This window comes from Thermobia domestica, chromosome 7 (assembly GCF_964235325.1).
Source record: "Thermobia domestica chromosome 7, izTheDome1.hap1.1, whole genome shotgun sequence".
In the NCBI taxonomy this organism is placed as follows: Eukaryota; Metazoa; Arthropoda; class Insecta; order Zygentoma; family Lepismatidae; genus Thermobia; species Thermobia domestica.
Genome location: NC_137460.1, coordinates 160,392,794 through 160,410,194, shown reverse-complemented (window position 1 = coordinate 160,410,194; position 17,401 = coordinate 160,392,794). Strand labels below are relative to the sequence as shown.

The window sequence follows — 17,401 nt, the reverse complement described above, 5'->3', positions numbered from 1 at the left end:
TTGAAAAAGATGAATTAAAAGTCGCCGAGTTGAGAGTCCGTCAAATTACCCGAAATCATAACTGCAGACAAGTAATACAGAAAATCCGAGACACAGACGTCAAAGAGAAATATCGAAGACTTACAAATACATAATACAGATAAGGACATTAAAGCGAATTGATAAAATGAAAGATATATTATGTTTAGATATTCTTATCTTTTTACCTCAATTCCTCTTTAGAGGAAGCACTCTCGCTCATCGTCGCACCAAGGAATGCAGCAGCAGCAGGGGCAAAAATAAAACTTGAAGCAGCGGCCACACTGAGATTCATGGCGGAGATGAAGTAAGTTGGGAGGAAGATCCCTGTTTCCAAATTGTCTTTCCCACCTTCTTCTTCTTTCCTCTCGTTGATCTAAAATGAACAAAAATATAAAAATAATGAGGATTTGAATTATTATATTTGATACAATTTAAATAGCATTATTTCTAATTTCAGTTTTTGTACTTGGGTTCATCTGGGAACTATTAGTACTCATGGGGACTAATGATATTTAGAGGGAGGTTACACGTTGAACACAGTATTATATAAGGTATCTCTAATACAGTAGGCTTTTCGCGTACGAAATGGGCCTAGTGTCTCAAGTCTCTGGGTATATAAGTCGCAGCGTGTCCGGCCTAAGGTCATTTCACAGTTGAAGCTAGTAGATGTATAAGTGATGGGATTCTTACAAATAGACGTAAGAGGATACTTTCAAATATCTAGGATCAATATTAATAGACGGAAACCATATTCACGAAGAAATTAAATGTAGACTAAAAGTTGGGAATTCGTACTTATTCAGTTCAAAATCTATATTTATTTATTATTCAGCTCAAAATCTCTTGTCGTAGCGAATTCTGTCGAGGAATTTGAAGCTTAAAATATATAAAACGATAATCATGCCTGTCATGCTGTATGGTCGCTTACTCTGAGGGAAGAACATATATTGAAAATATTTGAGGACAAGATCCTGAGACGAATATTCGGACCGAAGAGGAACGTGAAAGCGGAATGACGGAAACTTCATAACGAGGAACTACATAATTTATGCGGTTTACCAAAAATTGTTAGGGTCATCAAATCTAAGAGGGTCAGGTGGACAGGTCATGTAGCCAGGCTGGAAGAAAGTAGGAACGCTTTCAAAGACTTGACTGGAAGATCAATCGGGAAATGACCATTAGGAAGACCTAGGCGCAGATAGGAGGGCAATATTAAAATGGATCTCGCAGAAATAGGAATACAAAACAGAAGCTGGATCTAGTTGGCTTGTGAACGCGGCATTGACCCTGCGGGTTCCATAGGCCATGAAGTTAGTTAGACGTAAGGTATTGCACCGTGAAGATAAGTGAACTTCCCGCAAAACTGCGCTACATTTTCCAATTTTATTTCAGTAAAGGTGTAAATATTGCACAGACCTGTTAAGAAATTTCTGCTGTTTACGGGCAAGATAAGATAACAGTCACTTTCTTTGTGGAAATTTTTATATCCAAGACGCTCCTCACAGTAGGCATCCAATCACACAAAAAATAGGTGATATTCGGGCAAAAGTCGAGTAAGACCGACATATAAATAGTCATGGCTTCGCTAATGACCTAAACGTTCATAATCAAACTACCGTGTTCACTTGCGTAATAGTAGCACTTTTTGTATTTATTTATTTTATTTTATTTTATTTTATATTTTTTTTTTTTAATGCGAAAATCCAACTGCGACTATTAAACGAGGAAAACTGCCATTTACTTATCGCTATGATCAAGACAATTTCGAATTTTGATACATACAACATTGTGTCAACAAAAAAATGGAGGGTGGAAGAAGTAGGTTGCTTGATCTCTATTGACAGATGGGTCACGATGTTACGTGTCAGTAAACACGAAAAGTTCTTTTGCAATTTCGAAGGAAGTCACGTTCACCAAGAGAAAACTTAAATGATTAAAATATATTTATATAATTTGAAATAAATGAATATAGACAACTAGACTTGTTTACCACAAAAAGTTGCAATCTACTGGACTAGGTATGAATTAGTTGCATTTCAGTTCAATGGATAACATCAGTAATCAGTGCTATAAGATGGTTTCACCGTGTAACCAAGTAAACATTTGTATACTGGTACATAAAAGATTAACTCATAAAGATTAATGATCATAACTCTTATGGTGATAACACTAATTTGTACAGATTAAAATATGAAAATAACTTACACCAATTGTCGCACGGGTCCACTTCATAGCCCAAACAAGCCGAAAACGGGGCGACAACGCATCTAGCTGCACAACTGATTACACAGAGAAGTCTACTTCGCCAAGATATGGGATATGGATACGGCGGCTCCTGAACTGGGTGTTCCCTCAGATTATCATCATTGACTTCTCGCGGTGACCTCTCGGTCACCTCTTGTCGCTGTTTTCTCGGTCTTGGTTCCTGTTGCCGTTCGTGCTATAATAAAACAATAGAAATTTAATGAGAATAGAGAAGCATTATTTATTATTCTTGAAATTTCATATAGAAAACTATATATAATGATAATTCTAAGCTACTTGCGTTTCGGAAAAAAAAATCAGTATCAGTGATGTCATTCAGCTAGTTCGCACTGATTCGCCCGAACTGGTTGTTAAAATCACCTCTCCACCTAATAGAGGAGCACTTATGAAAAAGAAAAAATTAGTATTGTTCTTGAGAATCTAATATATTTATTTTCCTTTCCTTTCCAGCTTTCAAAGAGATGATTAACACCACATTAAATAATTTTCAAGTGTTTGTAGATAGTCAAGGTTTTCCTAAAGCAGAAATTCATCAAATCATCAAGGAGGCAAGAAAAATAATTAAAGTTATTGCTGAGAGTTAAGGCATTCAGTTTAATAAACAACGTAACTACAGATAAAAGAAACTACCTCCTTGCTGAAACTCGTATCTCACCTCTGAGAATAACTTCTTGTAGGAAAGCCTTTAGAAGAATGGGATGCAACGCACTGGTAAAAACGTGGTTACACCAAGGGTATTATACACGTGCCGATTGTTGGGTTAAAAAGAAAGCAACATCCGAGTATTCTAAACATCGACTTTAATTCTAGGCTTATCTCAACATCGGCGAGTTTTGCAAACTAAATATTAAAATAAGCTTTTGCATGACTTCAATCTAATACTGTTATTAGTATCATTGGAATCAATCAATCAATAAATAAATAATAAATCAGTTTACCTCCTTGATCTCCTCCACGAAAACTTCTTTGACCATCGTCTCACGATCCATCTGCGAGGTCTCAGGAGGAGAGGTGGGATGACTTCGTTCCTCAGTTGGTGGTGGAGTGGTCCGTTTTCGTGTTGCTTCCTCCTACGAAATATAAATCAAGTTATTTTAGTTCCAGTCCAAATCTGTTTCATCAATGACTCATCTTACTTGTAACAATACCCCTGTACTTTTATTTCCTACGTAATATCTCTAGTTGCATATAAACAGCATTAACAGCTAGGAATTCAGCAGTATATGCGTAAACAGTGCTGTGTCAACAATAAGTACAATCTCCTACTTCAAGTGAATTTTGCCACATGTGTAGTATTATTTCTTCCAGCATATTAAAAACAGTCATTTATTATTGGTAAAGAACGACACATTTCTTAGCGCCACAAAAGTTAGTATCTTCCTTTTTTTCGATTTTCCCAAAAACTAAGCATAAGAATTTAGCTTAAAGCATATTATTTCGTTCATTTCCAAGGGATCTATCGATTTATGTATGTCTTATCCATCGGCGCAAATCTGTCTTCAACATTGGAGGGGGGGGGGGGGGACGGGTAATACCGTTCCTTTTTTTAAGCGATGTTCAAAATAGTTATGAAGTAGAAAAATAATGCTGTGGAGGATCAAGGGAGCACAAGTGTCTTCAACATTGGGAGGCGGGCAATTTGAGGCTTATTCTGGAAGGGTGGGGTGGGGGGAGACAGAGACTCATATTACGGTAGATGAATCTGATTTCCGAGGTGAACCTGTTGTATATTATACAGCAAGGAACATCAATTTAATCTCTCTTTCCTTTGTAGCAGTCGGACACAAATAATATCATATTTCTTCTCCTCACCCCCAAAAATACACATTTCAAATCGGATTATTGGGGGGACATTCCCTCCAACTCCAAGATTGAGGGGATTTGCGCCAATGCCTTATTTTTGGACAATATATTAGTTAAATAAAAATAAAAAAATTAAGAGTTCATGATAATTTCGGGCTATATCTCATTAAGAATCTATGTCTTAATGAAAAGCTTAATGAAAGATTACTTTAACGTTTTACCTCAATAAGCTCTCGTACAGGATAAATTATTTAAGTTTATAAATTAATTACTTTTTCCCTCCATTTTCTCAAAAACTACGCATGACCTTTTACAGTCGCACATATCATTTTGTTCTATCGATTGGTGTATTTCTCATCTGTGAACATTTTTTTTTTTTTTTTTTCATTAAACGCTAAGAGTATTCTAGAATTGGGTTAAGGTACAATTGATTAGTGGATTTCGCTTTATTTCTGTAATAGAAGATCGAACTATAAGTATGGATGACAATTTCACTTCTTCCTTTTCAGAGGTAGCAGCGAAGGAAAAAAAACTGAGTTAAACTATATCCTAACCAACTATTAAATTAAACTCCGGAATGCGTCTAAATACCAGTTGTCAATACCGAAATTTTCAATGGGAACCTCCATTTTCTTCAGAAGCTTATTTATTTACATAAACACACATTGCTCTTTTCAATCACATTTTATGGTTTCCATCACATAATTAAAATAAATATATATTTCAGATATGGTTAAGCTTACATCTAACATTACATAGCTTGTAGCAAATATGGTAATTCATAATACATAAATGTTTCTGTTTCAATTAATTATTGGGGTTTCATCTGTATTGTGATTTTTTTTGTTTTTACCTGTGGAGTTATGCTTGCTGGTAATATGGTGAAAAATAAAAATAAAACCAATTAGTTCAGTAAATAGTTTGTATTAACTAATAAAGCTCAGCTGATAACATCATTTTCCCTGATAGCTTGAAATAATATATATGATTTGCTTCAAACTTTTCAATCTGCAAAGAATATTTGGGTCCTGGTTCTCTTGATGCAATGATCCATTATACGCTGAAGAAGATGGCGGCTTGTATTGAATTTTTCGGCATTAACGAATAGTTAGAACTGTGAGCGTCAGTTTAGTTTCTTCAGAAGTTATATCTTAATATCTTCACACTCACAATTTATACCTTTTGTCAGAATTTTTACACTTAGCGTTAGTACAAATAGAAAAAAAAATAAATTTATAAATTTCATAAATATAAATAAATAAAAAATAAAATAAATAAGAAACTACTGATTATAAATTAATTTCTATTTTATTGTCTTACCGTTCCGCTTTGTCTCCGCCGGAAGATTAAGCTTCTTATCCTTTGGAATCTAGATAAACTAAGATAAAAAAGAAATTAGAATTCGTGTGAACATAAATTCAATTTAGTGCACTAACAAATAATAAAATAAATTAATTTATTGTAAATAATTTCAATTAAGTTTTTGAGTCTTATTAAGTCCATTAATATAATTCTCGGGTCTCTAACAAGCTGGGCATGAGAAATACTACGGTCGCTAAAAGTGCATAACCCACAACCATTTTCAGAAATAATATATATGAATAAATAAGACTTTGAAGTATTACCTGGAACGGGGAGGCGGTCGAACAACTGGGCCATACACACGCTTCCTCTCTTCATCCTTAGGCCTCCTCTCTTCATCACTGGCTTCTTCCTCTCTGTGGCTGCCATTAGAGTGTGATCCTTCCTCTTCTTCCACTTGCACTTCAACCTCAGCTTCACCTAGTTGAACCTCTACTTCTGGAAGTGCAATTGCTGGGGTTCCCCACCTCTGGAACTGGAGGATTCGCCACAAGCAATACACACTTCTGAAGAAGTTAGTCATAGGAGAGTCTTCTCGAGGAATGCCACTGAGATCGTAATCGGGCAAGTCCACGATTTGCCATGGCATTCCAATTCGAATCCTCTCAGAACTTATTAGGTAAGATAAGGACACTCCAAGGACCGAAGTCTCTGGAGTGGTCATTATCAACAAAATCTTGAGACCGCTGACACGCTGGGCCTCAGACATGTTGATAATGGCAAAGATGGTGTATGATGAATAGCCATACAACATTCTCAGCCATGGTACAGACACTGGCTGCGAATGCAATGACATGACTGAGGTCGAAGTGTCAAGTATAGAACAGAAGCTCTCATCACTACTGTTGTCATATGAGTGCTAAATCAAAGAAAGAAAAACAGAGGTAAGTCACATAAAATGGACAACCATCAACAATACATTACTTTAAACACATTAGCAATTCTTGAGAAACCTAGTTGGAGCGCAATTATGAGAAATCGCCTCAGCCCATGAGCTGTTACCAGCCTGATAGCTTGAGCATGGTTTGGGCATCGGCTTCCGATGTGATTTTTTCGGAGGTTAGAACCTCGTAATTCAAGTGACTCCCCAAATGTCTGACGATACTATATCAAAACCGAAAAACATGTACTTCCAACATAGATAGTAAATTTTAATTTTTCCGTAATATCTTGCTCAGGAGGGGGGTTAAACCTCGAACTTTTTCCTTCATATATATATATATATATAGTGTTTCAATAAACAACACTTACAACGTTTGGGAGGTGATTCCCGAGACAAAAGAAAATTCATATGGACCTATGGAGAAAAGTCTTAGTTTTACAGCTAAAGCTGCCCAAAAGTATGGAAAAGCTATATTGCAACACTCGTTATTTCGAACACGAGAGACCGTGGAGTGGTGGTTCATACCAGTGTAAAGGAAGTTATGCATATGCATCCAAAATACATTATTCTAGTAATGTACAATGTGTGTGCAAGGGATTCCCTCATAACATAAATCCCAGACATGCTACCACCAGAATTTTTAGATATACTGTGACTTAAAAGGTGAGTCTACGTAGGGAAAAGGTAAGCTTTGACAACAGTAAATACGGAATGCGTAAGCGGGACATCTGACGTATTAGGGAACGCCAGCTCCGTGGTTACTCGTGTTGAGAAATAACGTACGCTGAGATGTGATATGCCACAGTATATTTCACGTTTTTTAATACGTAAAAGCGTCAAATGATATACTGTATCACTTTATGAACGTTGATGGTGTTGTTTTGCGCACCCTATATACAGGCTATTTCAAAACAACACCGACAGTGTTTGGGAGGTGATTCCTGACACCAAAATAAGACAAAAAGTATATATCAAGCTGGTTGCACAAGTGCTTCCTTTCGCAGTTATAAGCTGCCGAAAACGTGAAAAAAAAAAAAAAAAAAAAAAAAAAAAAACACTTCAAAGCTCTATCGGGTCAAGACTTCATTTAGAAACTAGTATGTGCTCTACCCAAATATCCAAGTTTCAGAATCGTGCGGTACTTCTGCAACAATTTTTATAGAGGTAGTTGGTGAGCACTTCAAATTATATGCCGGTAGCTAAACTCCCTCTATAAAAATAGTTGCGTGAGTACCTTTGGATTCTGAAACATGTATTTTTGAATAGCGCACATATTAGTTCCTAGGTGAAGTCTTGATCTTACTACGGTAGGACCAATAGTTTTAGAGCTATAGATCTTTAAAGTTCATTCTTTTCACGTTTTCGGCAGCTTATAACTCCAAAAGGGAGCATTTGTTCATCCAGATTAGTCTATATTTTTGTCTTATTTTGGTGTCAGGAATCACCTCCTAAGAGTTGTCGGTGTTGTTTTGAAACATCCTGTATATAGAAATCACGCTAGTCCTGAAAGTATATGAAATAAAGTCCTTGAAGCCCCCTTCTCCCCGTTGATTTTATACTGCGTATACCACTGGAAAAATATATTTAACAACTATACAGAATATAATAAATAAAATGTTTGAATAAGAAATAATATTCATATTAAATACAGTGAACCCTTGCGTCCTGAATTTAATCCGTTTCGTAAGCTGTTTAAGAGCTAAAATTATTTTTGCCATTTAAATTAATGTAAATATACACAATTGATCTGTTCTGGCCACAGAAATGTGTTTTTGTTTTTATCTTTTTAAGCGTTTTTTTTTTGTGATGAAGGATATAAATGAAAATATTCTTAATTATCCTAAATTAGATATAATGAAGACTAAAATAATACAAAAAAATGCAAAGAAATTTTTGGACACAACACCCTGACAAATAATGTGTATGACAAATGCTTGAAAGCACTACTGATAGCATGGATACAAATGTGTGTTCATAGCCCGAAATATCATTCGTGAACCGATATGTGGACTAATAGAGGGAGTCGTGAACTGTGGTCCACTGTATTAAATAAACGAAATATTATTAAACAAACAAGTTTCGTGTGAAACTACGGTAGACTTCCAAATTATACAAATTTAATACTTTAACTTGAAGTAGTACCTCTATAACTACTGGTTCCAACAGAGGAATAAGATCAAAGATAAGACCTGTTCCTCCATCCATATTAAAAAGCCATTATTTGCTATCTCTTGCTGTTTTTGTTCTATGGAGAGTCGTATTAAAACCGGAAGTACTTGTAAATTTCAACCACTTGTGGTTTTGGTAGAGTGTTGTAGGTTGTGACGGTATGTTCTCTTAAGACGATGATCGATTACAGAAAACCTCTTGTTGCTGTTCATTACCATTTTTGTTGTATGGCAACCAACGTTGAAACAGGAAATGGTTAATTTGAACCTCCTCCGGTTTGAACGAATAGTTAAGGGAGGTGATAGAACCTATTCTTGGGACGCTAAAATGATCGGGAAAAATTGCTTCTTGATATCTCTTACCGTTTTTGTTCTGATATCTTTCGACAGACGGACGGAAAGAACTGTTGTATAAGACTCCGACATTTATGCACAGCATAGTATGGAAGTCTGATAATTCGTTCATATAAAGCTACATTTATTTTCGTAAATGTTAAGATAAAAATTACAAGGTACTAAAGTAGTAGAAACTGATGCAGACATACCTCAGAAACAGTAATCCAGCTACCGGTACTACTACTAGAGTACCGTCTGTCTCCAGTGATCCCTTCCTCCAGTGAGTCTTCTGTCAAATCCGGGTTATTGTTTTCTATCGTCATATCCAGGTAATCAATTGAGTGGAAACTCTCCGTTGAACTATCCTCCTAAAATAATAATAATAACGTAGAAAATTAATAATAATGTAAATATATATATATATATATTTAAAATTCTACAGCGTTAAGTCTACTCAAAGTGTATACTCATTTTTTTAAAGTTAATCTGTATTTATTTAAGATTTAAGTACGAGGTATCCCTATAAACTTTAACAAATACAGCTGCCTCCCTTTAAAATATTACCATAGTATAACAACACTGGAAACACCTTTGTCTAAGCTTCCTGTTAGTTTGATGCAGTCTGTATCTGGATATGCCTGTGACAAATGTATGTAGTGTGAAGTCATCGTACGAAACACGTGTAACGAAATAGAGCAATATTCTAACATTATGCTTTGTTACAAATTGGATAAATATTTTATTGAAACGTTGCAGATGTAGATACAAAAGTGTTGTGGATGATACTAGGTCACAACTCCATTGAACGTCAAGAAATGAGGTAAATATGGAGAAATATCGTTGAAATTTGATAAACATATAATTCCACAGCAATTGTCAACCATGTTCGAGATAAACAAAGAAAAGTTTTGGTTAATTTTAAGGAAGGACCTGAAAATGAGGAAGATGGTGTTTGTTTTGCAAATGTCTCTGATTTTTTAACAGAACAGTAAGAAAAAAAAAAGCCAATAAGAAAGAATAATATGAGGATTCGGTGGCTACTGCAGTACAGGACAACACCTTTCTGAAGTACATTGTGGTGGGCGATCAAACCTGACGTTCAAAACTTTTGTACAACGACATCACACTATGTGCATTTGTCGAACGTTTACTCAAATACAAATTGCACAAAACTGGTTTAAACAGGCACTAATAAAAAATCTTAGACAAAAGTATTTCCAGTGTTATTTTACTTATTTTTTTTTAGGTTCAATTGAGTTGATTTTGAGTTTAACGATCCTTCCAGCAGCGAGGTTATATGAGACGAGACCTACTGATTAACGTGGAATCCGAACCACATGAGCTCCCGGCGGGAATCGAACTTGGGCCTCCCTTGCTTAAGTTTGAGTACCTTTATAGGCGCATCTCGTAATATTAAACCTTAGCCGTACCAATCACTTACATCCCTAATAAAGTACTTGGATATTTTAAAAATGCGAGTAAGTAACTTAAAATAAATTTTAAAAACCTGTGACAATGAAACTTATCATATAATTACCTCTGTATAAACATCTATAAATTTTATTTTATTTGTGGGGCCGCGGTGGCTCAGTGGTAGAGCGTTCATTTCTGGTGCTTGGGATCCCGGGTTTGATCCCAACTCCCGTGTGGATGAGTTTCATTGGGGTTCTCCCATTTCCTCCCACTTTCTTCATTACACCATTTTTATTCATTTCTCATCATCACCTTCTCCTTTAGCCTAGCCGGCATATCGTGAGACGTAAAACTCAAATATTTCATTTCATTTTTTTATTTTATTAATATTTTTACAATTATAAATAAATAAATAAATAAAAATATATATTAATTAATCTTTAAGGTAACGTAGAAGAAAGAAATACAAGTGGCAACATTGAAGAAATTTAACAAGTTTGTTTTAAGAGAAAGTGCCTATGTTCAAATATATAAGAGAAAGAATTCATCTATTTTTCTGCTATACTCGTACACGAATTTTTAAATATTTTGAATAGTAATTAAATATTCTAGAGCTCACTGATAGAACGCTCACCTCTGGTGAGACGATCACAGACTGTGTGAATTTATGATAGACAGCATCGTGTTTGTAGAGTTTCATAATGTTCTTCCGCATTTTCATTCCACCAGTTTTCTCATATTCATTCAGTTTCACTAATGATCCGTTTCCTTTAGCCTAAAGGGCATAATCATGGGACGTAAATTTAGTTTAATTTTCTATAATAATAATAATAATAATAATAATAATAATAATAATAATAATAATAATAATAATAATAATAATAATAATAATAATAATAATGAAAATAATAATAATAATCCATTCTAAATTGAATAAGCAAAGACATGTATTTTTTAATAATTGGTTCATATGAAAGAAATCATTTCTAAATATTAAACAAAATTTCATTTATTTTCGTATCAAAATTTACAAGCTACCAAGGCAATAGAAACGTTGTGATAGGCAACAAAATCTCACAGAAAGAGTATCCAAATTAATGGAGTCATGAATTAAGTTACGTGTATATGTATAATACGGATATCAGGGAAATTTTAGGTCTTCAGATTAAGAATCGATTTACGCAGACAAGTTGAGTTGAGTTGATTTTGAGTTTAACGTTTCTTTCAGCAGCGAGGTTATATGAGACGGGACCTACTGATTAACGTGGAATCCGAACCACATGAGCTCCCGCCGGGAACCGAACAAGGGTCTCCCACGCCAAAGGTGCGTACGCTAACCGCTTAGCCACGAAGGACCTCAAGCAGACAAATTGAATAGTATGTATCATTTATTAAAAATAATAAAAAATGTATTACGAAAATCTATTTGACGATTCTAATTGATGTTTTAATTCTTAATATGGTATTAATTTATTTTAAGAACATCACAATAGTTAAGTTTATATATGTTTAACTATTGTAATAATCGCCACACAAACACACACACACACACACACACACACACACAAAAAAAAAAAATGACCAGATAAAGCAATTCTAAAGAAAGTTAAAATATCGCTTTCTACATTTCACCTTATTACTGTCATTAAATCACATATATTTATCTTTTATGATGAGAAACATGAGGTTATTATCCAGATAAAAAGACTAATTTCTAATGCAACAATATTATACAATGTTGAACAATTCAAGTATACTGACCTCGTGTTCACTGGTTCTGCGACAACTTACAGTAGCAAGCTGGAGATCCAGAACACAGGAACTGATATCAATCCTCGCTCTTCTTATAGTTTCCATCAGATATTCCTCTTCTGTGGCCAATCTCTGCTCCAAGTCCATTCCACGGTTGACGAACTCGTCGATCTGAAAAAAGAAATAAATACACAATGTAAAGCTTTTTGTTTATAAAGTATATAATATGGAGTGTCCACAAAGTTCTCTACCATTACAATGAAACATAGCTCGTAAACTATACGAGATAGAGACATGCGGTTTTCTGCAATATGTTCTATAAAAGTAACCAAGAAAGTTCTGTCGCTTTTCGTGCAGGTCTGTGTTCCATGGCCCTCACAACATGAGTTGAATGTCAATGGAGATAAGGCAAAGGTCAGTTATTGGTGTGGGTATATCCAACATACTACCTGGTTGTGGCAGTTCACTTACATCGTGAACTTGCGTGAGAACAGAGTGAACATGGAACCTCCACAGTGCGTCATAAGGGCTTGTATGCTGTACGAGTTCAAATTAGGGTCAAACGTCGCTGCAGCGGAGCGGAAGATATGTCAGGCCTTTAGTGAGGGTGTCGTGACTACGCGGACAGTGCAGCGGTGGTTTAACAAGTTTAAGGACGGTGGCGAAACACTCGAAGACACACCACGGGCCGGAACACCAACACGTGTACAATATGAAGATCTTTAGACAGCAATTGAGGCGAACAGTGGTCAGACATGTGAGGAACTGGGACCACAAATCAGTGTGAGTGGAGAAACCATTCGGCAGCTCCTCCTTCAACTTGGAAGGCACTGCAAGTTGGGTCGATGGGTCCCATATGATTTGACTCCTTGCCAGACAGCAACACGAGCAGACACTTGTTTCTTTACTGTCAAGTCTGAGGAAGGAAAAATTTCTGTGCAGGGTGTTGACATGTGATGAAAAGTGGGTCCTATACAAAGCTCCACGGCGCCGTCATTATTGGTTAGCATCCTATGAACCGGTTCCAAAACAGCCGAAATCAGCACTGCACCAGAAGGTCTTCTTGTGTGTTTAGTGGACTGCTCGCGGCATCGTGCACCGGCAACTGCTACTAGCTGGTCAGAGATCAATGTAACTGAGTACTGTCAGCAGTTGAGCCGTGTTCAAGAAAAACTCAAAACTCTGGAGCCAGCACTTCTGAATCGCAAAGGGATCCTCTTGTTACAGGACAACGCTAAGCCTCACGTGGCTAGGATGACCCGGGACACCATTCTGCGCCTTGGATGGGAAATACTATTGTATCCACCATATTCCTCGAACATTGCACCGTCCGATTATCACCTGTTCCATTCCTTGGACAATCCCTCAGAGAACGCCAGTTCAAATCCCTAGTAGAGGTGCAAAATGCACTTGGTATCTTCTTCGCTTCAAGATCCACCAAATTCTACAGCGATGGATCCATGGCCTTCCAGATAGTTAGCAGAAAGTCGTCGATGCTGATGGGGATTATTTTTGATCTTGCAGGTACATTTTAGGTGACATATCGGTTTGAAGGTGGTGAGTGAAAAAGCGACAGAACTTCCTTGGTTACCTTTATACATCTCTACAGAGTTTTATTACCAATTACACTACTTCTACACGTGCCAATCTATTTGCCTTCAGGATATCGAGACGATATTCAAGCTCTATCCATATATGCTGCAACATAGCAGCATCAACAAGTCAGTTAAGTTTTCGCAACAATCTGTGTACGAAGTGCGGCAAGATCTGGAACAGGGGTTTCGTAGGCACTAACCTTGACCACCACAATCCGTCTCTCAGGGAAACGTCATTTCAAAAAGTTCCTAACATCTCGAGACCAATGAGGAGGTACTCCATCGTGTTGGAAGGTTATGTTTGGCCTTCAGTTCCATCATCTGAGAGAGTAGGTGCTCATGCAACATGTCATAGTAAGCTGCCCATGTAACCGTGTTCTCAGCAAAGAAAAAATGGACCGATTACTCTACGATACATAAGAGCACACCAAACTTTAAATTTTGTGCTAACATGAACATGTTCGCGAATGACATACTAATGTTCAGAGCCTCATATCTGAACGACCAGAGCTGACATGTAACTCGAAAATTGAAAACATGGGCAAACGGCACGTAATATTGGTATACATCTCGTATTGTAAAATTTTTATTATACTGTATGTACTCTTTTAGGGGAAGACAGATGTATGATTTATCTCTATAAATGAATGATTTAATTATTGTCAGAGGAACGGGAGAAATGATTGCCAGAGTTCAGAAAGAGGTCCCATGAAACCACAATCAGTCAATAGATGACGTCACAAACATGCTTGGACTCTCTCAAGGATTAGTTGACGCTATCTATATATATAATCGGTATACGCGATACGGAATTACACGTGAAAATACACACGGTACTAACACTATCAGCCGTGAAGGAGTTGACCAGTCCAACTCCAAAGAGTCATTAGATCATGAAAAGATTTATATGAAGTCTGTGAGAAAGTATATTCTTTAAAAGTAAAAAAGAATAATCAAAATCAGTACATCTGTGCTGAAGTTATGCGTGAGCATGCTCACAGTGAAGTCGATTAATTACGATATTAACACTATCCATTGAGGAGTTTCATGGTTTAGCTCCGATGATTATCATCAAATCCTAATAAAAATTTATATAAAATAACCATGAGAACATACTTTTTTAGCCAAAAAGTAAATCAATAAAATAGGTGCATCTATGTCGAATTCATACGCGATCGTACACACAATTATAGTACGAAAACTCAGCCATTCAAAAGTTTCATGACCTAGTTCCGAAGAATATGATTAGATCCTCATGAAATTTATGTGGAACACCCGGGAAAGAATACTCTTTCAAACAAACAAACAAAAACATTAAAGTCAGTGCATATGTGTCGATGAATTATGCTTGATTATGCGCACAACACATATATATGTATAAACAGGTCGAATGAGAACATCATTTTGTTTTGAAGCGGCTATAAGGGTATGAGTTGAGTTGATTTTGAATTTAACGTCCCTTCCAGCAGCGAGGCTATACGAGACGCGAACTACTGATTAACGTGGAATCCGAACCACGTGAGCTCCCACTGGGGATCGAACCCGGGTCTCCCACGCCAAACATTAAGACATTCAAGATGCTATAGCTCAACTGATTTCAGAGTTAACCACAAATCATGACAACCTACCTTTTCAATAATTTGTCCCACATTAAAGAACTTCTCAATAATTTTCCTGATTTTCTCTAACAAAAATCAAATTCCCTGATATTCCCTGATTTTTTGGGTCAGTGGGAACCCTGTTATATATAGAAAGATTACTTCCATTACCTCTGTAGTGCGGGCATCCAACATCATTTTTTTAAAGTTACGAAATATTGCTTAATTTGTCAGGCTTTGTTAAATTTATCAAAGACGTAATCCCTTGCTACACCATCCCTAGGAAGTGCTAGTAGTGTGTTACGCCACAGTAATTTTTTTTCAAGTTGTAAAACATATGTGTAGATATATTTGTAGATGAAAGTTTTTAATTTTTTTTCTGATACTATTCTGTAAATAAGCTGACGAAAATTAATTATACTGTGAATCAGCTAAGTCATTAAATGGATTCTAACCTGGCCTTCGGCATTTCTTCTGCCTTCGTCTGGTCCTTGTACGGCATCCTGGAGTCTTCTCCCTTCCGCTAACAATGTGCGGGTAGACTCCTCTATCTGTCTACGAACAGACACAAGAATTCTTATACACTCATACATTCTCCTATCTGTAAAGAAAGGTGATAACACGTTAGGAAAATTTTGTTCATTTTCGAACAACTTAGGAACGCAAATTAGATTTATATCTTGCGCGAGTAAAAGTCATGCAATCCAATGGATCATGTTAATTAAAAAAAAAAAAAACTATCGGAATCTTATTTGCGCTCCTATGCTAAGTCTTATTTCTAGAGAAGTCTACCAGTATCTACAACATCCGTTAGTGACCTTTTTGATTTTGCGTTATACCATTTGTTATAACAGCTACTTTTTGTACAATACAACTGCTTGACTGATGACTCAAATGTTAATTTCATGTTGGTTTCATGATTCACCTTAAAGGTACAGCAATATACTTTAGCATGTCAGAAAATATCTGCTATTTGATTGTCCTTTCCGTTTTAAGAAATATTTATAAATAATTTAGTTCTGTTTTGAGATTATATACATTGTTTATTATTATTATTATTATTATTATTATTATTATTATTATTATTATTATTATTATTATTATTATTATTATTATTATTATTATTATTACTATTATTACTATTTTAATATAAAATAGAGGTATACTATTCCAGAAATAAATGTAAATAAATAAATAAAGATAACTTGTCTTTTTCCTTCTGTTTTAGAAATAATAGATTAAAATGTTACAGTGAAGTAACTGAAATGATGAACAATAATCTTACTTCATTTACAATTTAAACTTTAATGGATACTAGCAAATTGAAGGGCATATTAACAGTAGCTGAATTGTTAACAGTTTCTGTAGGATAACTTTTTATTTATTTAGCAGCTGTTATTAGTTGATAATCGATAACGTTTTATTGATTTAGTAACTGTTATTATAAGTAGGTCAGTAACGGAATGTTTACTATATCTACTTTCTTCATTATTTTGGTTTGTTGGGCTACATCCATAATCAACTATTTACTACTCACAATCTACGTTCGTATCTAATGGATGTATGCCCTCTAGAACCTGCATTATCTACAATACCATGAACTACTTTACTTGTCAATTTAGTTTAATGCAGGCTTTGCAACGTTATCTACTTCACTCACAATGTACAACAAATTCAAGTCAAGAAACAATGTTAGAAAATTGTCTACATTAGTTGATTGTTCCGAAGCTATATTTTCCATTTTAGTGGTAAGGAAATATATAGTTTGTGTAGGGTCCCAGCCACATGCACTAGTACACAAGAAAACGAAGTTGGGTCTTCCAACTAAAAGCGAAAACGCTAATTATTTTGTCATGAAGCACTTCTAACGGATTGCGGTTGCTCAGTGGTAGAGAACTCACCTTTAGTGCATGAGATTCCTGGTTTGATCCCAGCTCACGCCAATTAGGCTTATTGATATGGTGGACAAACACCGTATCACGGACGTTTCAGAGGTTCTCCCGTTTCCTCCTACTTTCTTCATTCCACTATCTCGTCCATTATTATCATCACCGTCTAACTTAGTCTTGGAACATAATCGTGGGACATTATTTTTTTTAAAAAAAAGTAAAGTATCTCTAGTGTCTCCTCAAGAATCACATTAGACTATATTTCCAGAAGAAGCTAAATAAAGCACAACAGTTTTCATATTGGAAACATAATTCT

At 35.7% G+C, this 17,401-nt stretch overlaps 1 protein-coding gene across 1 annotated transcript; it reads right to left on the bottom strand.

The window, feature by feature from the left end:
- Positions 1–218: 218 nt before the first annotated feature.
- LOC145689389 (uncharacterized) lies at positions 219–15,789 on the bottom strand. Its single transcript, XM_081763543.1, has 8 exons — positions 15,652–15,789; positions 12,013–12,174; positions 9,048–9,206; positions 5,715–6,310; positions 5,410–5,467; positions 3,225–3,356; positions 2,227–2,461; positions 219–394 (listed from the first exon to the last, which is right to left on the bottom strand). The coding sequence occupies exons 1-8, from the start codon at positions 15,787–15,789 to the stop codon at positions 219–221; spliced, it is 1,656 nt and encodes a 551-aa protein (XP_081619669.1).
- Between the last annotated feature and the right edge of the window lie 1,612 nt (positions 15,790–17,401).

What these genes read in the sequence shown, in the direction of transcription:
- LOC145689389 (XM_081763543.1), bottom strand. Translation starts at nt 15,789, where the DNA reads ATGTATGAGTGTATAAGAATTCTTGTGTCTGTTCGTAGACAGATAGAG. An exon ending in GCTGGATTACTGTTTCTGAG is followed by an intron (nt 6,311 to 9,047) that starts GTATGTCTGCAT and finishes TCTTTGATTTAG; the next exon opens with CACTCATATGACAACAGTAG. An exon ending in GGACCCGTGCGACAATTGGT is followed by an intron (nt 395 to 2,226) that starts GTAAGTTATTTT and finishes TGTTCATTTTAG; the next exon opens with ATCAACGAGAGGAAAGAAGA.